The sequence below is a fragment of the Balearica regulorum genome, chromosome 2 (genome assembly GCF_011004875.1).
Source record: "Balearica regulorum gibbericeps isolate bBalReg1 chromosome 2, bBalReg1.pri, whole genome shotgun sequence".
Taxonomy (NCBI): domain Eukaryota; kingdom Metazoa; phylum Chordata; class Aves; order Gruiformes; family Gruidae; genus Balearica; species Balearica regulorum.
The window spans coordinates 165,168,325-165,193,158 of record NC_046185.1 but is presented as its reverse complement, the minus strand read 5'-3'; the positions used below and the strand labels follow the sequence as shown (position 1 = coordinate 165,193,158).

General features: G+C 38.0%; 1 protein-coding gene across 8 annotated transcripts in view; it reads left to right on the top strand.

The window, feature by feature from the left end:
- Window positions 1–24,579, top strand: part of LOC104636641 (meiosis-specific coiled-coil domain-containing protein MEIOC) — a 37,001-nt gene extending 12,422 nt beyond the window's left edge. For 3 of the 8 annotated variants that reach the window (XM_075746840.1, XM_075746837.1, XM_075746838.1), the window contains exons 3-8: window positions 5,223–5,389; window positions 9,709–9,810; window positions 10,375–12,193; window positions 15,406–15,540; window positions 15,664–15,844; window positions 17,606–24,579. In XM_075746840.1, coding sequence (XP_075602955.1) covers window positions 5,244–5,389; window positions 9,709–9,810; window positions 10,375–12,193; window positions 15,406–15,540; window positions 15,664–15,844; window positions 17,606–17,862 — 2,640 coding nt within the window. In that variant the 5' untranslated portion in view covers window positions 5,223–5,243 and the 3' untranslated portion in view covers window positions 17,863–24,579. Of the gene's footprint in view, window positions 1–5,222; window positions 5,390–9,290; window positions 9,626–9,708; window positions 9,811–10,374; window positions 12,194–15,405; window positions 15,541–15,663; window positions 15,845–17,605 lie in introns of those variants that run through there. The other 5 variants (XM_075746844.1, XM_075746845.1, XM_075746843.1 and 2 more) reach the window with 5 other exon arrangements.
- Window positions 24,580–24,834: the final 255 nt, after the last annotated feature.

Here is a 24,834-nt window from a genome sequence, read left to right as displayed (position 1 = left end):
CTGTTAAATCTTTGGACAGAGTATTTTCAGAAGATCATAGTTCTCTGTCTCCTAGCTGACCATCTCAAGCAGCGGTGGTGAGGCAGAAATCTCTCTCTGTGGAGAATTTGTCTCGTTATCTGTGTGCGAAGGTACAGTGAGGGCACACTGGCACTTCTGGGCGTCTTCTGTCCTGATCACCCTTGGCAGTGCTCAGGACCTGACTGCATGAGGTCCCGAGCAACCTGCTTGGAGCAGGGGCCTTGGCTCCAAAGGTCCCTTCCAGCCTCAGCTGTTCTGAGATCTCTGCCTTGCAGGATCCTCTGTTCCCAGTACAACTTAGCGATTATCAAGTCCTTTACTAAGATCTGTAGGTTTCATGTGCCTCTATGTGCCTGGCAGCTCTGCTACCTTGGCACTTGATTGGTGAATGGGAGGATAGCAGGAGGAGGAGTGAGGAAGTGACAACCTTCCTCAAAGTCTTTGTCCTCACTGCTGGAGCAGTGAAACCGTGCATGTAGTAACAGCAAGTCTTTAGCAAGCAGCCTGGATGAAGCAGAAGCACAAAGGAGCCAGGTAGTAAAAAGTGAGTCAGTGTGTAGTGGAGCACAGGACTCCTGTCACAGCTACCGCAACAGTATCAATGCCTAATAGCTCTGATACTACTGAGTTTCATATATATTTATAATTTAATGTTAGCGTTATACTGATGAAGTTCTACTCATTTATTTCTCCTCAAATAAACTTTAGAAAAGCTTCTAGATACAAAGAACTGCATGAAGCTTTTGGAAATAGTGAATGTTTTTGGTAAGTGCTTCAGTTTGCTTACTCCTCAGTTGCGATGAGCTTCTTGCAGAAGTTCAAAGACTTTTGCATGCATTTCCCATGATTTGCAGGATGGAAAGAATGAAGTAAAAGCCCTACTGAAAACTGTAGGAGTTGTCATTTGATTTTTTTTGTTTTTGTTTTGTTTTTGGAGACAGCATTTCATTGTTGATTAAGGTTGGTCTTCTGAGTGAAACATGTCTGTGCCTCTGCAGGCAGTCCTTTCTTTGCAAAGCCAGTTATGGAGATTATGACTCTATCTAAAATTCGGTGAAGAATTTTGAAACTAAAACAAGCTGTAGGAGGCAACACACTGTTTTATCCTTTTTTCACTGTAACTTGTTAGTAGTTCATTTGTAAAGCAGAGACCAGAGTTTCTCAGTTATTTTGAAATTTTGTTTAACTAGGTAGAATGACATGCTCTAGTGTTTTGGAAGTGCTGAGTGGCGAGGTTGTATCTAGGGTACATGAAGTACCTCCTCTACTGATCTTTAGTCACAATGTCCTGCACAATTCACATTAGTGATGACTAATGGCTCTGAAAATAAAAGATAAAGCCAGTAGTTACAGATCCTATTTTTAATCTGTGCAAAAGTATTTTATACTCTAGCCAAGGAGCATAATTTATCTCTGTGTGTTGCTTCTTACTAGACTAAACAGGGCCAGGGCATTGGCATGTGCTTGTTGATACTGCTAAATTGTTGCTAAAATTCTGGCCTTGGTCAGCTACTGTTTTCCTAAATGATATTTGTATGTGGTTCAGGAGTCACTTACAGCAGATAATTTGGGTATCGCCCTCCTCCTCCTCTTCTGCAGGGTAAGAATTTACCTATATCACACAAGGACTGTCATGTCATTTCATCTCTGGGCCAGAAAGTTGTTCTCGAGTCTCTTTATTTACTGATACAGAGAAAGACAATGTGTTTGTACGGAATGTTACAGAATATGTGTCTAGCCTCTCTCTACAGGGTTGTAGTACCTCTAATTCTGTTACTTAATAGACATTTCTTTGGATGTGCAATACAAGTTTATAGCAACTGATAAGGCCTCAGTGTAAATTTTTTTTTAACTAAAAAAAATTACTAAAGGATTGTTCTGTCCTGTTCCTGGTAGAAGCACACTTGGCCAGGTGATATTTCTTTACTACCTTTTCAGACAAGACCCAGGAAGGGAGATCTTCCGAGTCTGTGAGAGCTTTCACTAAGCCAAATTCCAACCAAAGATTCATAGTAAGCAAGATTTTACTGTTCTACTTTTGAGAAAAGAGGAGCGAGAGAAAAAATAAATTAACTTAGCGTTTTGCCTTTTAGAAGGATGGGGCATGAGAGAGTGAAATAATCAATATAGAAGTTTTGTTCTTTTAGTTTATTTAGATATAAATAACTTTTTAAAAGCTCTAGCTATAAAAAACTTTCAGAGTGGCTCTAGACAGACTGAATGCATAAGGCCGTATTCAGTGTAAATTTGCCTTAAACTCTGTTTTCTATCAGCTTGTTCAGAGCTTTAAAGGTATCTCTCCGATAGGAAGCACTAGTCTCACAAAGTTGACAATTTTGGCAATATAGATATGGCTCCTAGTGACAATGCAATTTTTATCTCAGAAGCAATAAAATGGGAGCTAATGTTGTGGGGTTTTTAGCCTTTTCAGGAATTTAGTAAGTGCATGGTTGAGAACTTTCTGCAGTTATTCAAAAAGGATTTAGCAAATGGTTTCATTTCATAGAATCATAGAATGGTTTGGGTTGGAAGGGACCTTAAAGATCTTCTAGTTCCAACCCCCTGCCATGGGCAGGGACACCCTCCATTAGACCACATTGCCCAAAGCCCCATCCAACCTGGCCTTGAACACTTCCAGGGATGGGGCAGCCACAACCTCTCTGGGCAACCTGTTCCAGTGCCTCACCACTCTAACAGTAAAGAATTTCTTTCTAACATCTAATCTAAATTGACCCTCCTTCAGCTTATTTCTTTGATCCAAGGCTAGTTCGAGCAACCTGATGAAAGAGCTTTTTTTTTTCTTAATTTTTTAGCCAGCTTAAAAAAAAAAAATCTGATGTTTTGTACCAATTCCAGCTGTATTTACAATGTGACAGAACTTTATTTTATCCTCATAGTCCTAAAAAAGGTCTTTCTGTTCAGCATGGCTTCTAAATGTTAGGGTCTTAGATTAAGCTAACTATACTTTTTTTTTTCTGCAGCATGTTCAGAATTCTTCCTACTACCAGGTTGTACACACAGGACATCTGCCACCTTTCTTTAACCTGTTGCTTTTGTTGAAAACCTTTGACTAACGCATCCAAGTGAAGCCAGGGACTGTCAAACAACCTCCAGGTTGTCTCATGGCCTCAGAAGTGATCTTGGTTATGTGTAAATATATTGGAACTTCCAGTCATTTTCTTTTCATTCTCCCAGGCATTGCTGTCCATATATTAATAGGCAGTGTGGTGGCAACATAATGCGCTCTTTGAGGGCTGAAGATGAAATATATTAGTTTTTGTAAGGAAGTGATTCCCTTTTTTTCTCCCCAAAAAGTTCATTTTTTGAGTTGGTCTACTGACTGCTTTGTTGTTGGGGTTTTTTTTGTTGCCAAGAAGACAAAACAAATTCAGAAATTGTTTCAGGAAGATGGATTGAATTACTCAAAGAAACTGAAAGGCAGTATCTTCAATGAAATGTGTCTTGAAACAGGAAATCCCATCAATAGATTCTTTTAAACTGATGTAGTGGTGGTTTTCTTTGTGCTTGTAAGAACCTCAATTCACTAAGAAATGCTTCTAGAATTGGGTGGGAACAGATGCTGCTAAATGTTCTCCTTAGGACAATTTTGTAGTTACTGGCCGCCTCAGGAAGGTGTAAAGCACAGGGCTGGATGTTGCAGTCAGCTCCAGTCCACATCTGATCCCATGGCCTCTTGCAGCTACTGATACATTTGGAGTTTTGGATTTTTTTTTGCTGTTGTTGGTTTGGGGTTTTTTTGAGGTTTGTTTTTGTTTTGTGGTTTGTTTTTTTTTTTTCTCTTAAATGTTATTTTCAGAACCACAAGTACTCCATCTTGACTAGATGCCTTTACTCATGAGAATTAAAGGGCAGCTAGTTCAGTTCTCTATCATAAAAGGTTGTTTGTCAAGAAAGCTTGAGCTTTTTACTCCTAGAGTCAAAACTTGGAAAAATTAATCAACAAGGATCGGGGGTCCTGGTGGTCAAGTTGGATGTTAATCAGCAGTGTGGCCTTGCAGCAGAGAAGGCTGCCCCTATGCCAGGCTGTCCTAGCAAGAACATAGCCAGCAGAGTGAGTGCTGTTTGTAATCCCCTCTGTTCTGCCCTTGTCAGACCACAACTGGACACTGTGTCCAATTTGGGCCTCCCCAGTACAAGAAGGGTGCTAGAGTGAGTCCTGCAGGAGCTTCCAGAATGGTTGTGGGCTGGAGAATGGGATGTCTGAGGAGAGGCTGAGAGCGCTGGGTCTGATCAGCCTGGAGAAGAGAAAAAGGGAAGATCTTACGGATGTGTGCAGCTGCCTTGTGGGAGGTTATAGAGAAGGTGGTCCAGACTATTTTCAATACTTTTTAATTTTTTTTAAAAACCAGGACAGCAGTTAGATATAGAAGAGTTTGCCCAGAGAGGAAGTGGTGGGATCTCAGAACTCCACTGGACAAGTTTCTGAGTAGCCTGATCTGACTGGATCTGCTCTGAGCAGGGGATTAGGCTAGGTGACCCCAGAGATCCCTTCCAACTCAAAGTAGGTTTCTGATACTCTGCTTAAACCTTTGTCAATCACAGGTTCTGTTGTGGCAATTCCTAGTTGAGACACCTTGTGAGGTACAGTTTCCCATGTTACTTAGATCTATTATTTACTTGAATGGTAATTCAGTCATTTATCTCTAATAGTCTTTTCTGGACCAGTACTTGAACAGAGATTACTTTTCTTATGCACATTTTGCTCTGTGGAGTTTACAAATGTCCCTCCCTGCTTACTGTAGGCTCTTCATTGGACTATTTTGTGTTTTCAGGGATGTAGCAGTGATAATTGCTCTTCCCTTTGTTTTCTCAGAAGGGATGTTTATGCTTGTTACGTGTATGTTTCCAGTCATGTAGGCTAGAAGATTTTGAGCTTGTGATCTTGACATGCAAACACCTACAGTGTGAAATCTGTAGAGAATTCGTATTATTGTATAGTAAGTAGTTTTTATTATTTGCTTATTTATTTTTAGAAGATGCATAAATTTGGCAGATTAGGACCGCTTTAAGGCAGGGGAGGCAACAAATTTTAGACTGTATCCTTTTGTCATAGCTATGTTTCATTTTCCTGAAAAATTATTTAGGTCAAGATATAAAAGGAAGGGTTTGCTTTGTTGCCTTTACTGCTCATTTACGTAAACATCTAATGTTAAAAGTGTTTCCTTCTCTTTTCAACATAGGTAAATAGCAAGAAATAAAAAATGGACACTCAATTATTTTCCCCATTATTAGGAGCAATTACTAGTACGCCACCTCCGCTAGAATCTTCCCGTCTGTATAGTGACTGGTCAGCATGTGGAGAGGATATTAGCTCAAAAACTTCTTTTCAAGACTGCACAAAGAAACGGTATGAGCATTCTTGGTATAATCTTATGGTGGTGTTCTGGCATACTGAAATGGTTATGGAGCAGAACAAATGGGATTCCGGATCTTTTTAGGAAGAGTTTATGGTATAACTAGAAACTCAATAAATTCTTTGCTGTGTAATAGTTATTATAGAGGTGGTTGTGAAAAAAGGAGTCTGTGTCTGTATAGATGTGTATGTTTGTGTATATGTAAAAACATTTTAAAATTTGAAAAGAATACTACATTAAGGGAATGAAATGGGAAACTGCCATATGTAACTGAAAACTCCTTCAGGAAACAAAACTGCTTTCCTTCCATGCCTCCCATCCCTCAGTACCACAGCTTATAATGATCCTGCTTGGTAATGTAGAGTATTTCCTGGAATGTGAACAATGCAGAGTGTGTTAGACACAGGTCAAGTGTAAGCGGTACACCTCTGCCACTGAAAGCATAAATATGCGTACAGCTACTCTTGGAAATACACCAGCCTACTGTCTCACCATGCCTTTAATAGAATGCACTCAAGTTCAATTTTATATTTTAAAAAAATATTTTTTGTAGTTTTGGATGTTGAATGAATGCGAAAGGTTTTTGTTACTTGAATCATGAAGCATTTTTATTCCCCTGGAGAAATCCCCTCTGCCCAAGTCTTGGCTATTGCAGGCACTTCTGATCATCCAGTCTTAATAATGCAGTAAAATTGTTAAAGGTACAGAGAAGGGCAACGAGGCTGGACAGGGGTTTGAAAGCTTCCATGGAGAGTAGATAAAACTCCTCTTCAGTTTTGATAAGTCAGCTCTGCATAGGAATGATTTCTATAAAATCATGAATGATACGAGGCTTGTGAGAAACAGGAAATGATTATTTGCACAGTCAGGAAACTAGGAGATACCTGCTGAAATAATCGGTCCTTTCCTTCATATTAGTCATTTTATGGCATGTGTACAGCAATTAAAATTGTAATGTTAAAACTATTCCAGCCTTAGAAATGTGTGAACGATGATTTCATATTAGGCTTCCCACTCTTTCCATCTTAATGCCAAATGCTGGCAATATAATACTGCCTTTTTTGGGAGTTCGTTGGTACAGACTGGCACAGCAGCTTTTGACAATATGATGATGCTGTTCACATTTCTAGTATCAATTTCACTGCATTTTTTATCACTTGCCTAATAAAAAAGAGGAAGTGTGAGGTGGGGAGAAAGGAGAGTCTACTGGTTCACAAGATGCTGAAAGGTAACGGTTGAGGAAGATGCATGCATTGCAAAGAAGCTAAGTACTGGTTAGCTGGGGTTTTTTGCTAGTCTTCCCTGGGAAGTGTCACAGACATGTTTATGTTTAAGAGTTTTTTAAATAATAGACCATACGGCTTTAGTATTAGCTGTAAATGCTAAGTTTAAGCTCTGAGAGGCAATCCACTAATTAAAATATACAATCTCTTCTTAAAAGCAGCCTTTGATTACTGCAAGGTAGGTTTTTTTTTTAAAAAAAAAAATGCAAGGAATTAAACAACTAAATGGTACTTTTTGTATACCCATTTGTATACCCATTCTGAGACTGCAGGTATGTAGTATTCCTTGAGGGTTAAAAAAAAAACAACCAAACTTGGGTGTTTTTTTTTTTTTTCTTGTAATATTTTAGGGTACTTTGTGCCTAACTGTAGTTTAGTTCCTCTGAGCTGCTCTGTGAGAGCAACTGATCCATCACTGGAGATTTCTTTGCAGTGTAACTTTGCTCCTACTTTTGTCCTTTTAATTCTCAAGTTTTTGGCCGTTGAAATTATTCCACAATAAATTCTAGGAGCCCCAGTACTTCAAACCTATCTGTAGGCCTTTCGATAGACCAATATTCTGGTGCCACAAGCTTCTCTTGAGAAATGTCCATTTGAAAATTCATCCTTTGTTCAGCACTAGGTTGGATGAAGTTATTGGCACCGTTAAAGAATTCAGGCATGTTCTCCAGTGCGGTATCTCCCCTCAGGAGGACAATAGTTCCATCTAATTTCTATCGTCAAAAGCTATGAATGTGTCCCCAGCTTCAGTTCTAGTTCTAATCATAACAGTCAGAACAGCACACAGATGTGGCATTTCCACTTACCTGTTGCTCTTTCATTTTCTGCAACCCTCCTCTTCCCACCAGTACCTTGGAAATTTTGCTGAGAAGCTGTAGGTCTTGGTACTTTTGTCCTATTTCCTGTTCTTTCTGTGTCTGCAGGGGCAGATTTACTCACTGCCATGAACTTGGTGCCAGGCTGGACATTACTGTTCTGTTTGGTATAGTTCCATGCAATTTGGTATGGTTTTGCCTTTTCTGTGTGCTGTTTATTTTCATGGATTCTTTTCATGTTGCTCTACCTTGGTAGGCAGTAAGTTGTCTTACAGCACTGGAGGTAAAAATGCGATTCCTTGATGCTGCAGAATCAAGGGATTTTACAGCAAGTGTTTTCTGGTACCAAACCATAGAGGATAATAGCTGCTGACCTTGGACTTGAGAAAACTGAATTCCTGTTATGCTGGGATTTTTTTATGTTAATTTGGGTTGTCCTGTTGTTGATAGCAGCTACTTTATTTGGAGACCAGTAGACAAGAACATAGTTGACTTCTTTTCCACGTGTGTCAGTGTGTCTCATGGGAAGTATCTTCCTGATCCACCCTGAAAGAATTTTATGATACAATATGCTTCCTGACACGTTACATTACCAAGAATGTTCAGATTGCTGCTAGTGAACAGTACTGGCTTGAGACACAAGGGGTGAGGGGTTCTAGTCCCTTGTTTGAACAAGTGACTTCATTAAGAAATAGAATTGGTCAATGATTCAGGTTGTCCTGAATTCAGTTCAGGTTGAATTCCATTGTAGTGCTTCTGGTGTATGTACCAGAAGGAACAGCTAAACATTTCATCTCACTTCTGTCTAGTCTGTAAAATTTGTTTGTGCAGTTTTAGACTTGCTGCTGTCGTGTGCTTGTTCTTTTGTAGGAATTTTTTTCTGTTGTAGTCCACTCAGCTTCCTGCTGCCCTGTCTGCAGTTCTTTTTAATTTTTAATTTCCGTGCCACATCATAAACTGACTCTGATCTCTCCCTTGCTGAAAATCATCATATAGATGCAGGCTTTCATCTATGATCTCCAGTTGGCTGCAGAAATTGGAAATAAATAGGCCTCCTTTAGAAGAAGAAAAAAAAAAGCTTGCCATCTGACAGGCACAGAAGAGATCCAGTTTTCAAATATCAGTTACAGTCCTACATTCATAAAACGTTTTCAAGAATCTTTGCACTTATGTATATTCTAAACAAAACCATGTAGACCAGATTCCGTACAGAGGAAACTGAATAGTGAGGAAGTAAATAATAGAGGTAGGTAGAAGACAAAACACTGTGAGGTCTTAAAAGCTAGTAAGGCATAAGTGGCTAATTTTCACTGTGGCAAGAGATTAACAAGGTGATAGTCTTAATAGTTTATCCCATGTTTTATAGTCCTTGTTAATTGGCAAAATCAGTGTGAGTAATTATGCGGCAGCATCGGCAGATGATGTAGTTGTTTGCATAAGCTGACACCAGGGAAGACTGAGGGATCTTCAGGGACACTGAAACCAATCAACTGAATGAGAATAGGATGATGAGTGAAATTTATTGAAGGAAAACAATGCGTGTTAGAGGGAAGTCAGTCTTAACAGTGTTATGTTTTCATTGACTTTGAGGAAGAGTTAGGTGTTGTTACAGACAACTCTGTAAAGATCTCATTTTGCACCTGAAGTAAAAGATGAGAGTTGGGCTTCTGTAAGAGTAGTGATGGTTGAACACCTTTGGTATTTATCAGGAATGTTTAATGAAGTTATGAACAATTCCCTTCTAAAAGGGGATTAAAAAGTGGTTCAACTTAAGTATAACTTTTTTTTTCCCTTAGATTAAAATAGTAGTTCTTGAATTATGGAAGTAGATAAACTAGAATCCTCAAGATTTTGAGAAGATTGATCATATTTACCCTCTAAAGGAGACAGTCAAGATGTAAAGAAATGTCCATAAAATAGTTACATTGATTGAAAAGACAGGAAGATCTTGCTGCTCCTGTCTCTTCACGTAACAGCTTGAGAAGTCTCTGTTGAAGCAAGAAGTTAGGAAAATTGTTCTACTTCATTTAGGCTATAGAATTCACAAATGCTGGAAGAGATTTCTGTGTATGGATGCTGAGAATACATTAAATTTGGAACACTTAACAGATGCTGCTAAAATAAATTAAAGGTTTAATGCTTTACCTTTTGCCTGTTTTGTTTAGGAGAAAAATACTTTTATTTATTTAGGGTTGTGTTGGGTTTTTTTTTTAGGGCACCAATAAATCTTTCATATTCTGGCAGTGGTCCTGATATGTTTGGGCTAGTGTCAAGCATTTTAGAGGAGCCAAGCAAGCCAGAACCAGTTACAGATTGGTAAGTTTGTACTGAAACTTCTTATGTATTGCATATTGGTTTTATGTCCTTTGTCACACAGATATGATACACATTTTTAATTATTTAACAGAGTTGAGTAACAAAGGCCTTCTAAATCCCCTTGAAATGTAGAAGTGTTTTTCTTTACTTCAATTGCCAGTAAAAAAAAAAAGCAACAAACTGTTAGAAATGCAAAATTTCTCAAGTCTTCCATCAGTCTACAGCATTTGGAGGAAAAAAAACCTCTCACATTTTAACCAGCAGGGAATTAACTGAATATAGTTGAATCTAAAATAGTCAATAAATTCAAATATACTCTGCAGTTCTGAATACACATATTATAAACATGAGAGAACAGCATTGGTAGTCAGATTTCACATAGCATTTACTCAACTGCAGCGGGAATATTCCTTCCTCCCTTATATTTTGGAGGAGGCCTGTGTGTGGTTAGCTGAGAACCTAACAGGGGAAATGTGGCGGGGTGGAGTAATCATGATATGGGAACAGTTTTAATGTAAGAAATATTTTAAATCATTACAGAAGGTCTGTTTAACTTTGTTGCAGGAATTCTCTTTCAAGATTGTTCCCACCTATGTGGGCACCTGATCTTAGAAGCAATGGTGAATTCTCAGGGCTCTCGTCTAAGCACTCTGTTGAAAATAAGGATTTTTCAAACCTGATGGGCACACAGAACTACTACCAGGAGCACTACCAGGAACACCTGCAAAAGTCCCAAGATGTGGAGATGTTACACAGAGGTTTGGAGGATCTTCATCTCATAGAGTCTTGGCTTTCTCCATGTGGCCCTTGCACTCAGCCTGATAATATTCTGAAGAACAGTTACCCTGAAAATTCCTCTTTGCGAAATAACAACACAATTCACCAAGAAGGGTTTTCATTTAAAAATGTAGACTATAATCAGCATTTGTGCAGTTATGACAACATGAGGTTAAATGGAGACTATGAAAAAATTGGTTCCAATTTTAGCACTTTTTCTTCTCAGAACAGCATGAAAGAAGGCACTGGCATTCAGAAAGAGTATTGGAAAACTGAAAGAGCAAGAGGCAAAGTTATGAAAAATGATGCTCAAGAACAAACAAAGTATTCCCCTGGTCTTTCCAATCAGCCTGTTGATGACTCTTGGGATAAAGTGGCCCAGGACAACCACTTGTTTTCTAAAAGATATGAAAACTTTACTGCTGCTCATAAATTGCAGTCATCTGTTCATCCATCGTTGTATTTTTTCAATCAACCTCCTAAAGAAAGTAATTTTTCTGGAGGGACAAACAGAAAACCACAGGAAACCCATGTGCAAAATGATCATCATAGCTTTACTTTGGGGGATGCTTTTAATAATAACGAATGTAAGATCCATATTAGTCCTAAAGAGTGCTCTCATAAAGTACCTGAATACGATTTATCTGTAAAAAACGTTATGCAAAATGGGAGTTATTCATCGTACCATGGACGTACATGGCTGGATGGGAAAACTGAAAGTCTGACAGCTGCATCAGATGTCACGTATGGAAAACAAGTGGTAACAAGTCTGCAGTCATCTTCAGGGGTTTCAGCCATGCCTGGTGGTTCTCCCACCCATCAGTCTGTAACACAGTCCTCTTACTACTCACAGATCTCACCTGTCCTCCCTACAAGGAAAGATGGAAGGCTACAAATATCAAATGGTGTTTCTAATAATTTGGGAGTTTCTAATTTCATCTCAGAAAATCAGAAGCAAATGAAACCCATTGGACGATCACAGCATGATTCATTGACTAATAAGGAGGGGCAATACCGTAAATTCCCCATTAATTTTCCATCTGACTGGTTAACGCAGCAGAATGCTGTAAGTGAAGACCCTGAAAAATACCACAGATTTCCAAAAAAGCAGAGCCAAGAAAATAGTAATAAAGATGATAGAAAAGGCAGAAGGAATTGGATTCCTCATTTTGGGTATACAACCCCAAACCGTCAGCAGTTCAATATGTTCCGAAAAAAGCAAGAACAGAATGGTGGTAGCATGTCAGATTTCATCAATCCTTCTTTTCTTCCTTCTTTCCCATTAATGTCTGATTTTAAGCAAAATCCCAGCTTTCCTCCTTTTAATCACCATTTGTTTTCATCAGCAAATAACTTCAGTTTTCCTCCATCACCATTTCCATTCTCAGAACTTGTTGATCTTTTTCATTATGATGACTTTAGCCACTTGAATCCCTTCATCAATGATCTGTTCTGTGGGGAAATAGCTGCACCATATTTTGCCTTTCCAACACCATTTAACAAGTACAGACCTCCAAGAAATCGCAGTGGACCTGCTAATGAACTTCATATCCGACTGGAGGAGTGTTATGAGCAGTGGAGGGCTTTGGAGAAAGAGAGAAAGAAGGTAAAATACAACTGACAATAACTTTGATAGAAAGTTGATGATTGCGTGAAACCGTTTTTAGAGAGTAGATGCTCAGGGCTGTCAGTCCTTTTGAAGGAGGTGAGAATTCTGTTGTCACATTGCTGATTTTAAATCCCTGGAGCACCATCCACAACATCTGCTTTGAAGATAATGCGTGTGGTGGTTGGCATGACTGGTTTTAAATCGTGTGTGGCTTTGAGCTTCAGTTTCTCAGGCTCTTTCCCCTTAAACTGGGCTGCCAGCACAACATTTCTCTCTATTGACCTTCAATATTTGCTAACAGTCAATGTGATGGCAATGGCCAAAGCACTGAATTATTGTTAGCTTGGATTGTTGGCTTTTTCATTTACATGGGCAATAAAAGAACATTAACTGGTTGTTACTAATTCAGTAGGCCTTTGTTACAATTCTAGAACCGCCAGCCATATATGATGATATACCAGGGCCCTCACTACTACAGGTGGTTCTTAAAGTGCTGGCATTTTATGCACCTTAATGCTCTAAATGTTCATATTGCGCAGTTTGGTTAGATCGATCTCTTTTCTTGTCCAATACTCCTTCTCTCTAACTAAATCTTTAACTTAAGTATTATAAAGCCAGGGTCTCCTTTTCACTGCACAGTTAAGGAGAGAAATGTTTGTTGTGTTTTGGGGTTTTTTTGTTGGGTTTTGTTTGTTTGGGGTTTTTTTGGGGGGTATGTTTCCTGTTTTACTAAATTTTTGTTTCCTGTTTTACTAAATTTTTGGTTTAGCAAAAAGAAAGAAAATAATCCTGATCACCCTGTACATGGCTGTAGAGAAAACATACAGTGTCAGCAGTGGATGTGACTTGTCCCAAAGGAAGTTTTGGTTTATACTCTTCTTGTTACAGTCACTTACCTGCCCGAGACTCTCTTGCTAAGAAATGTTGTCTGAAAGAATCACACTACTGATAAGTGTGTTACACTTGGGAATGAAAGCTCTGAGCTCAAAAGGAGCAGGAAATGCTTTCCCAGGAAGAGTCAAATCTCTGAACTCCATGCCAGGTCTTGGAAGCCAGGCTGTCCATAATCCGTGATCCTAATAATACACTGAATGCCTGTCTGCTTCTTCCATGTTGGAGAAGACTCTTGGTCATTGGATAGAAAGACAGGTATCTGACCAAACTAGATCTCTGGAGAGCACCTTTTTCTTTCCAGCATCAACTGTGAGACCTTGCTAGTAGACTTTTGGAACTGCCTATATTGTTTGGTCCCTGATGCCTTTAAACAAGACTCCTTTCTGCCTGTCCAGTCTTCTAGGAATTCTCTGCAAGTGAGAAAGGGTGATGATTCTTGCTCCAGTGTGTCTGAGACAACAGTGTTTTCAGAAAGAAGCTCTTCTGCTTTCTGTTGTGGCAGAGAAGGTTGTTCCAAACCTGCTCATGCAGGAGGGTCAATTAAGTCATTTGGGAAGGCTGAATCATAGGAATTTTTTATCTCATGTTTTTTGTGTTTTTCATCATTAAAGGAGGAATGTTTATCCTCATGTAGTGTTCTTAATAAAGGGATTTAATGGTTGAACTTGATCTGGTTCATTCTAAGTGATCTGATTTTATCCTAGTGATCTACTCAGCATTGCAGACTCTCTGTCTTTGATTTTTGTGGTTACAGACTACACCTGCAGATAGCTTTATTTACAAGTATAAACTGTTCGCAGTCCCACAAACCAGTTGCCATAGCGTGGCTCACATTCCTACAACCAAAATACTTATTCCTCAAAAGAGGATGACTGCATCCCGAATGCCTGACAGGAATGTGCCTGGACTGTGTTAATCCCTGGTTGTAGGTACAGTTTGGGAGGATGCTAGTTAGCAGGGGTTAAAACTCGCAGAAACTGTGTTTACAGTCCTAACAGCCTGAACCATCCCAGGACAGTGCCAAGGCCTCTGCCTTACTGTTGTTTAGCTTACAGTGTACATATTGCTCACCTGTATGTATATATGTAGGAAGGGATTTTCTTTTGACATCATCACCTTTTTGATATTCATGCCCTATGTGAATTCCTTGAGTGTAGACAGAAACTTCCCCCCAGCAGGACTTGCATTTAATTCTGTCTTGTCTAATCAGTCAGCCCCTTCAGCTCTCAGAAACCTGGTGCAGTGCAGCTGCTTTGGAGTTCAAAGGAGGTTACCTCATAAATCTCACTTTGCCAGGGATTTCTCATTCAAAAAAGTTCTACAAATTGTCTGTTTGGAATTACCTGCAATATTAAATGTACATATAGATTAGTACTGCAAATTGCTTAATAGTTGTAATTCTTAAATACCTGGTGTCGTTACATGAATTCATGACCCTTTCTCCATCCATTTTTTTTTTCTGAATGTCTTTCAGGCTTCTGAGATGAATGCAAATGGAGTCAGTCAGCTCTTGTAATTCATGTTAGGTGAGGGCAGAGACTAAATAGTATGGATGTGTCAGTAAAGCAAAAAGAACTTCACATATTTTCAGTATGAGTGTACATAGTATGAATGTAGACTTAACCTTGCCTTGAACTGCAGCGTGGTACCTAATCTTTTCGCCTAAATCCACTGAAGAAAGAACAAGATAGGGAATCAGCTGCTAGTTGTGTCTTTTTTTTTTTTATTCCAAGTGTGAGAAGTTCCTATCCAAAAATAGGTTTGGTGATGTTTAGTCACTGCCTTCATTGTGTAGTAGTTTGACCAGTTCCTTTCTTAAGAGGGAGTTTGGCAGCTGTGTTGATGACTTTTTCAGATTTGATACCAGTTTATGGTTAAATCTGGCTTAATCCTGATGCACTTCAGATACGGTTTATGTTGGTGTGATCACCTGTTTCTTTTGTTAATAATCATAATATGTGACATTTGAGAGATGCAGTGAGAGGCATACAGTTTAAATTTCTGGGGTACTGTACAAGAATTTCTTTGCCTAGGTCTGTGTCCAAGATTGGTTAAAATAAAGTTGTACGGCTTTGGTTATGAATGTTGCTACTGAGCATTGTACACTGAGCCAGAGCTGAATTAAAGAAGTATTCTTATTTTCACAGATCTGGTTGTACATCTAGACAGATATTTGGGAATGTTTTTTCTGTAAATGCAGTCAGAAGTAAAGCACATTTCTAATGTATTTGAAAATTCTAAACAGCTCCAAAAGTATGGGTTGTGATATTGTACTAATTTCAAACATCTACCATGGCTATTTATTTCCCCTCCAGACTGAAGCTGACCTTGCAAGAAACTTTCCAGGAAAGCGCATATCTAGCTCAAATAACACTCCTGTGTCCCGACTTCCTGCTAACCCGTCACGAGTTGATCGTTTGATTGTTGACCAGTTACGAGAACAAGCCAGGGTAAGCTTTCTTGAAATACTGTCTAGTGAGCTTCATTCCTGCATTTCTTTGACTTTATATTTCTTTGTTTAATGGAGGCTTATAAGTACTTAACAGTTTTGGTGTTTTCAATGTATCTGACAGGTGCTCACGTTAATAGGAAAAATGGAAAGGCTTCGTGGTACCCCTGTACACAGTAACATATCGACTACATTGGAACACCATATGGAAGCCATTCACATTACACAGGCGAGGCGGAAGGATGAGATTGTTAATGCTGCTAATCCACAGAGACAAGGAGCACCACGTTATAATAATGAGAAAGGTAACCGTTTTCCATGTCTGTAGTTCTAAAAGTTTCTTCAAAGATTTAATTGTGCAAATATGCCATGTGAAATATGCAACAATTATTGTAATTTCAACAAAAAAAGTTTGTAAATCTAAACCTATCACTCTTTAAAAGACTTTAAATTACATTGAGAACTTTTTTCTTTCCTCTTTTTCTGTTACTAGTTTAAACACTCTGGAACATTATCCTCTTAAGAGAACTGTAAAAACTGTTCAGTGATAGTATATAACCATAAGTAGTTCCCCTAAATGTAAAAATGCACTTGTCTTTAAACAAGTTGAATTTTTAGTGATATTGCTAGTCTTTCTTTTCAGCTTATAAAGTTTAAAAAAAAAAAAAGTGTTGGTGCTGTCTTAATCAATTGTGTCTACCTCATCTGAATCACCAGAAATCGCATTTTACAATTCCCAACTTCTGTTGAAGTAAAGCCGGAACAATTTGTTGCAGTTGTACGTGCTTCTGTAGAATGCAGAATGTAGAATGCAAAGCTAGGACAAATTGCATTCCTTTCTAATAGCATAGTGTAAGTGATGACTTGCTATTCAGTATAACGATCATACAGCTGATACATATAGGAATCTGGGGGTTGGAGGTCAAGATCATGTTATTTTTCTTCAGAAAATACCTGTGTCTCAGAACACAATTCCCAAAGAGGAATGCACTTCCCCTGCCTCACCCCCATCCTCTTTTGGGTCCTTACTTAGCACTGTCTGATACTGTCTTTTTTTCCTGCAGTGAAGCTGACTGTGTGGGCTTCTTTTGGCTTCCAGCAATGTGTATGGGATTGCCCTTCCTTCTAAGAAGGGAAAGATAAACTGTAAAGAGAGTCAAAATGTTTTGCTTTCACAGGTTAAGTCTCAAGCACCTTCTTAATGATGTCATATCCTTAAAAATAATAGTCCTATAAGCAAACCAACTTCTAAAATTACTCCTAAAATTGTGTAATGTGACATTAGCCCTAAGCATAAGCCAGGAAGCAGGTAGTCATCATCTTACAAAAAAAAAATAATCCCACAAACCATGTTTTTGATAACACTTTATAGTAAAAGTGTATGGAAGCATTATTCGAACCATCATTGTATTGTACTTGTAGTTAGAAAATTTGCAGTTCATTTTTATGATTAATGGTAATATCTGCAGCATAGTTATGTTTAATGAAGAGCTGCGCTGCTGTTGAGTGTCTAAGCGCAATCTAAATCACATATAGAAAAGCCTTTTGTCTGTTTTCCGCTGTGAGATGCATGGGTGTTTGAGTTCTGCCGTGGGTGATTGTATATCCAAAGGTCGGCAGTGAGCCTTTTTCTCAGTGTGAGGTTGGCTGGGTATCAGTGCCGCTGCAAGGAAAACAGGATGAAAGAATTGCATCGTGCTTGTCTGGCTGGCATAGAGTAGGTAGTTTTACTAAACGTACTTGATGAGTATCACTGTAGATAGTTCCCTCTGATAACATTAATTAAATGGGCTTAATTGGTATATTGCAGGCCTGATGATTATGCCACTGAATTTTGGACACAATTGCGGTTGATATTAGTGTGAGATGTTATAGCTGTCATTTGCAAGAGAAGAATGCTAACTGATGGAATTCAACCAGTGCCGTACCAGGGTACAGCGTTAGCTGTTTCTTGAGCAAACTTTGTGTTCTGGTGATGGGTTGAACAAATTTACAGAATTTTTTAATGTATTAATATTACCAGGCTTGTATACTAGTTTAACCTGCAACGTGGTTTTCTGTTGTAGATGTTCTGGCTCTGGCAGCTGCCATTAGAGAGTTGGCTACTTCCACACGCAAGGCTCGTACCGCTTTATGGTGTGCGTTACAGATGACTTTGCCAAGAACCTCTTCAAGCAGTCCAGTAAAAGAAGAAGTTGTTGAAAGGGCACTGCAAGAGCTCTATCCTCCAAACACAAGCACACAAGAAAAAAGCAGCATGGAGCATGAAAACAAAGGAAGCAAAAACGAAAACCCTGAGGAACCCATGAGGATTCTGGAATAATAGCTAATAATAATAATAATAATGATAACAAAAGGGAGACAGAGGCTGAGGCCTGGGAGGGAAGGGCAAAGCGTCCTGCCTAGAACCATGGAAGGTGGTATTGATAGGTTATCAAAAAGCAAAAGAGTTAAAACAATTGATCAGTGCTGCAATTCTATTACTGTGATTCCAGTGTTGAGAGACACATCTTGTAATAGTGTTAATGCAATTTTAATATTGCTGATATTGCAATGTCTGCTACATAAGAGTTTTACTATTAAGAGGAACTAAACAATAGCTGAGCATTTCCCTTGTGTGCTTATCCAAAGCTGTGTATCAGCTGTGAGTCAAGCCATGACCTGAGAAACCAGATGTGGTACAACTTAATTATCTCTTTTTTGTTAATGATACAATTTAGCATACTTTAAAAAATAGATATAATTGTTCAGGATTTTTTTGCACCATTATATAGTTCTTTTAAGTGCCAAAGCGATCACTAAGTAGTTTGCATCCCGTCACGCTGTACAGAGCAATCCACACTCTTGTATTGTTTTTGTGACAGGGAGTCAGGTCATTCAGGTCACCGCTAACAGTTTGACAAGAATCATCAGTGTTTAATGTTGGTTGTGCGAGATGCTTCAGCAGTTGTGCTGCCAATTCAGTTTTTAGCTAAACCTTTCTATAGCATGTTCCATTTAAAATTTTCCATTTAAGAAAAAAAGGATTTTGTAGATTTGCAGTAAGGACTGCATTGAAGTACACATTAGCAGGTGATACAAAATTGTCACTCAGGATTAGAAATTAGATTTATTGATTCCTCAGTGGGTTAAAAAACAGTAACTATCTAACATAGTATGCACTTAATTAAAAATTATTGTTTGTTAATGTAAGTTCATGGTACTATAATTTTCAGAAACATTCCATATTTATTTTAATGTGTTTATTGAATGTTTATTTAAAATTCTATTTTAGTAATATAAAGTTGGATATTTTGCCAAATCTTCCGAATAATCCGATTTAACGATTTACTCAGGAAATATGTATATTATTATATAAATATACACATGGTATATAGGGATTTTTTTGTGGGAAGGATGTTTGCAAAATATTTACACAAAGCTAACTGTATACTAGGTTACCAAAGCTGTTTAACTGATTAATTTTTCGCATGGAAGATTTAATATATTTAATTGCTGTTAACTAGTCTCCATTCTGTGGCTTAGACAATCAGAAGTGTTATGTATTGGTGTGAATGTTCAGGGTGAGAATTAGAAAAGAATGAGTAATTCACGTTTTGTTCTTACGGCACTTATAAATGTTTTAATGCTTTAACAACTGTCTTACTGTTACACGATCTCTTAACGTGTACTGATAACCAACTAAGCTTCTTAGGTATCAGTGTAGTAATGAATGGCTTTGGAGAGCGGTTCTTTAAAAGTGAATTAAGTTGGGGATATGAGCAAGGTTTGAAAGACAAAAATGAAGGTTTTTATGTTCCATAGCGTTCAATGTTGAATTTGACATATTGTGGATAAATATATAATTGTTTCCGTATATATATGTACTTGCAAAATGTTCCAGATGCCGTTCTGTAGTTTTGGATCTGTGGATGTTTCTAGAGCAGATGTAGTCTCCATAGTACCATCGATAACTGTGATGAGGCAGTAGCTACATACCTTTGGAGGCAAAAGTTAAACAAGCCTCACTGTAATCCACTGAATAAAGCTTAAAAGCAAGAGTTTAATGGAAATCAGAATCTTAGTATAGCAAGATATTTTTTTTTTCCCCTGAAGAAAGTGAATTCAACTTAAAAGAATATTTTCAGCCTTAGCCTAAAAATCAGGTAGTGGAGAGAGTTATTTTTAGTGTGAGTGTTTTCTCTGTGTGCATGTGCAATTTATTTGCACAAGCTAATTTAAGAAGGTTAAATTTGTGTTTGTGAAACTAATTAACTATACTCCATGGTTTAAAAAGTGGAGTCTGCAGTATTTCAGTTAATAATTTTGGGGTTTAATTATGATTAGCGTGTTGACAGGAAATCAGAATTTGAAAGTCTTGATCAGCTTTTCTGTTTACAGAACAACTGTAGTCCTGCAGGATTGTTTTGTAGTGGTGAACGTATAGGGCATAGTAGGTCCTTATTGTATTGCTTCACGTGTTGTTTATTATTGTGAAGGAATGTGGTCTTAATTGGTTCATAATATAGTTAATGTGCCTTTAACAGTCTCATTTTTCAACAATGGTAAATAACTGTATGCTCGCTTCTGTTTTCAACTGCAGTTTAAAAATGCATTTAAAAAGGGTTACATTGTGACTGCATTTGACTATAACAGTTAGCATACGCTGTTAGTGTTGTTCTTGCACACTGTTAGACCGCCCAGTTACGGGTTCTTTAACAAGCGTAAAGCGCCATAGCTGTGGAGAGTCGCCATGGGTCAAATGTGTTAGTATCAGATTTTCCTTGTCATGCCCTACAAATGCGAGCAGCACGTGGTCGTATTTCATTTTACCTTGCTCTCTTTTCTTCATAACAACTCTGGTTCTTCATATCAAAATGACTTTGTCCCCACTTCTTTAAATTATTTGCTTATGGACAGCTTTAGACCTATGAAGACAAAATTCCATTCAGAATGTTTCAGTTCTGTTGCTTTATTACACGCCCTTTTATATTTCAGGGGGAAAAAACACTGTATTTTGTAAAATAACCACCTGGAGTTGCAGCTCTGTTATAGTCATAAAATATTTCTAGCTGCCTAGTATTTAATTTGGCAACAGTGTACAAATTCTGTAAGTATTGCACTGAATTTTTGGTATGAATAAGTATAATGCTTCTGGGATTAGGGACTAATTATATTCACATTTTATTGACTTCGGTGGAGCCAGAGTTAAGGTATTAGGTCACACTTAGGCCAGAGAGGTGTTTTTGGTTTGGCGTTGGGTTTGACTTTTTGAATTTCCACCCCCTGCCCTGATTTGTGGAGCAATCAGGTAAAATTTAGTTTATTCCCTCCTTCTCCCACACCCAGTTTTGTTGAGATTTAATTGTTGTCTTTTTTTTCTGTTTCAATTTATGCAGTTTAAATTTTTGAATGAGGTGAAGAAGATGGGGTTGTAGCTAGTCATGGTAGCAGTGGTACTGGATTGCTCCAGTTGAAGAAAACAGGATACTTAAGAGTACTTCTCCAGTCAAGATTATTATCAGAGTGTGTGTTTTGATAGTTGGTAGTGACTCTTTAATGCTTTAAAATCCAAAATAGGTAGTCCAATACAACGCATATTTAAGAAATAAAATTATTTCTGTATTCTGTATAAATAACTGGGGCTTCTGGTGATTCAGCCTTCTTGATTCCCAGAAGAGGGGCCAGCATCAGAGTAAGAACTTTTTATTTTCTGGTTGTAGGTCTGGTATCTCTGCTTTACTTCTCTACACACAGGTCCCTCTGGCAATTAAGTCAATCTGATAGTATCTATAAACTGAAACGAAGAAATTGGTATTAGTTTGTCATTATTTTTATTAGAAGACCATACAGGGAGATTGGCTAGGTTTGTGGTACTTGTCTTGCTGTGGCCTTTTCAGCAGTGTGTCTAAGACTATTAGTTCCCAAACTACTGCTACTGTTGTTTTTTTTCTTTCCAGACTGAATATTCTTCTTTGCTCTTTGTATTTACCACTGCTACTAATTTTTTTGTCTGTACCTGAATACATATAATTTGGAAATGATTTGCCTTACAGCTTGGAAGCTGATGCTCTCGTCTTCATAATAAGTCTCTTATTATTCCTGCTACCTTTTCTCTTTGGTGAAGTAAATGAATAGTAGAAGATAGAGATTATGCATGTGGGAGGCTTTGAGTAACTTGCTGGCCAGACACTCCAGAATTTTGTGGAAGGCCTCCTAGCTTTAGGCCTATGCACTTTTCCAGAAGTGACCATGAGCACAGCTTCCTGGGGTTATGTTTATCTGCTACCCAGGCCTTCTCCCATTCTCTCTGGGGAGATAAGGAAAGGGGAGCTACAAGAAGGAAGGAAACACTGAGCCACAGGAAACCCTCCTTCCAATGGACAGGGTCACTCCTCTTTGTGGCTCCTGTGGCCAGAAGGGTGTGAGTCTGAGGGGCCAGTCGTCTTTCCTTCCTTTAGCTGTTTCCCTTTTCCCCATCAGCTGCTCACGTGTGCTGTCAGGATTCAACTGCTGAGACTTGTGGCAGAGTTGGCTTGTTCTTGTCCCACTCTGGTAGCCATCCTTCCACCCTTGTATGTTTTAATCGTATGGAATCGAGCTGTGTACGAGCTTGAGGGGCTAGAACAGGGCTTGGGAACAGCTGGTTCAAACCAGCAGGGTATGGTCACCACCTCTTGCCTCTCAACTGCTGTCTGTAAGGGAAGAGGACGAAGTAGGATTTAAGCTCAGCTTTTTCAGACTTAAAATGACAAATGGCAAGGAGTCTTAGCATAAAGCTTCCATTGAACTGTTTGGTTTTTAAATCTGTTCTTCCTCAAGTGACAGCCTTCAGCTTTGCTCAGTATAATATTCTCAGATATGTAATTTATACGGTCATAGCTCTAATTCTGTAGGAAGTTGAATTTTTTTTGTTTAAATGCTGTAAAGATTATGCAACAAACAGACCATAAGCCTATATGTATTTTTCTAGAAGTTATACTGCTACCTGCTCTGAAAGGTGATTTTTTTTTTTAATTATTTTTTTTCCTCCCCAGTTCTCTGCTTGGGAGCTGTGATGTCAAAATGCTGCATGTTGGAGCAACCGAAAGCAGAGGGTGTGGGGGGGGGTTGTTTCTTGTAACTCTATTGCTTTGACAGTATACATGATCTTAATTTCAAATTTAGTTTTACAACTCTACTTTATGGCCACAGTCTTCTATAGATTTTTTTTTTTCTAATAGTCATTAAAGTGGAAAAACTTGAGTTCCTGATTAAGTATCTCTTCAAGAAAATGTTATATTGAACAAGAACAGGGAATACTGTACATCAGTGAATGAGAGCAATTGACTTTCAAATATATCTTTTTTTTTTTTTTTTTAAATAGGTGCATTTGCAGTTAGGCTACTGAAGAGATGAGTGTGGTCCTGCTTCCATTGAAGCCAGCAGCTTTAACAGATTTTTGCCCTTATCTGGCTGCTTTGCTTTACTGGCATGGTATCTCAAGTTAAGTAGGCTCTTTGTAAATATGAGCTTAGTAGTTCACCTTGAACATTTGTTACCAAGAAACTCCAGAAGGATGTGTTCCCAACCTTTTCTATAAGGTTTTTCACTACACTGACAACTTGGAATTAGCAGCATAATTTTGCTTTCTTTTAGAGCTGAGGAACGTACCTACTGCAGAAACTTTGGCTGAAATGAATTTGTGGGTTTCTGAGAATTTTGCACCTTGTTTTATCCTGATCTGCTTCAATGGAAATATAGCCTTAACTGTACTAAGTGCTTGATTTATTTCCTGTGCAGTTTATCCATCTCGGTCACCAGCACTTTTTGTTGTGTAGAACATTATATAGAAATCAGGCATCTCTTATTTTTTTGGTAGATACTGCTTTCTAATTCTTTATATAGAATTGAAGGTCCTTATTTTTCTTCATTAGCAATACTGTAATCAAAGGTGCAAAAAAAAAAAAAAAAAGATGCATTTAATGTATGTAGTCTGTGCTGTTAGAGATTGAAAATGTATCAGGTTAGGAGCAACTTTAAAAAAGTAATTGAGGAACTGGAGCTATAAATCCTGTTTGCTTGTTTGCCAAATGAGCTATAAAAAGGAAAATATTTGCATATAGTGTGTACAAAGCTTGTTAGAGAGAAAGGATAAATCAGAGTCAACTTAAAATCATTGCCAGACAAAGATTGCTTTACATTTTTTTACTGTATAAAGTACAACCAATTTAAAACTTGTTTATGCACAGTAATAACTTAATGAGCATAGTTTTTTTCACAGAATTAGGCTATTTCCAATATATATGGGAAAAATAAGTTTCCTTTTATTTTTATGACAGATATACAAAGATTAATAGTGTCTATATTTTAATATACTATTTGGTGTCTGAAGTATATCTTTTACATGTTTGTTGGTCAAACTCATTTACTTAATAGCAAATTTTACACTGCTAGTGAAATATTACCGAAGGAGGATTTTGTGAGTTGATCCATTCAGTACGCCCAACAGAAATATGTGAAAGTATAATTTAGCTTAAAAAAAAAAGCCAATTGTTGATTATACAATATTTTAATCATTAATCAGTTTAGGCTTATTTTTCTGTAAAACAACTGTGGATGTTTGAACGCTGCAAAAATCTTACTTCTACCTCTTGTGTAACATTCTTTAATTATACTTCACAGATCTCTTTGGGATGTACTTTGATATTACAGGGTGTTGGTTCACTTAACTTGTGAATTTCATGTGGTTTTTTTCCTCTTTTTTTTTTTTTTTTTCCTCCTGTTAGTTGTTTTCTGTGGAACACCGGGATGCCTTGTGGCTGGGTTATGTTCACTTGTGTAAAGTAGCTTCAGGCAAACTGTGCACACTGACACGCGGCTTCTACTAAGCAAAAGGTACAACGGTCAGAAGAGATTGTAAGGTTTGTGTTACATGTATGAAAGTCTCGGAAGTATGAGAATTCTGTAATAAATCATGGCCAGTGTAATTTTCTAGTATTTTTATGTATGTGATTTGATTCCTTTTATTTAAATAATAAACCGTGTTGTATGTATGTCCCTAATAAATAGTTGCAGCTTCTTGTTTTGTTTAGTTCAGCTCACACTATTTATCAGCTGCTGTTCTCCATGTGAGATGAGTTTGGTTTGGGTAATTCTGCCTCGAAAAAACATGGTACGTGTTCTGCTTTAACGCAGTTACAAAAATTAAAATTCTTCATGTTTTATGTGACTGGGTTTATTACTTCAGCAAATTCTGCGGAAGAGGAACGGGCAGTTTTGGTTGGCATTTGTTGTGCTTGGGTCTGAGGAATATCTTTTGATCTGGATGCAAGGT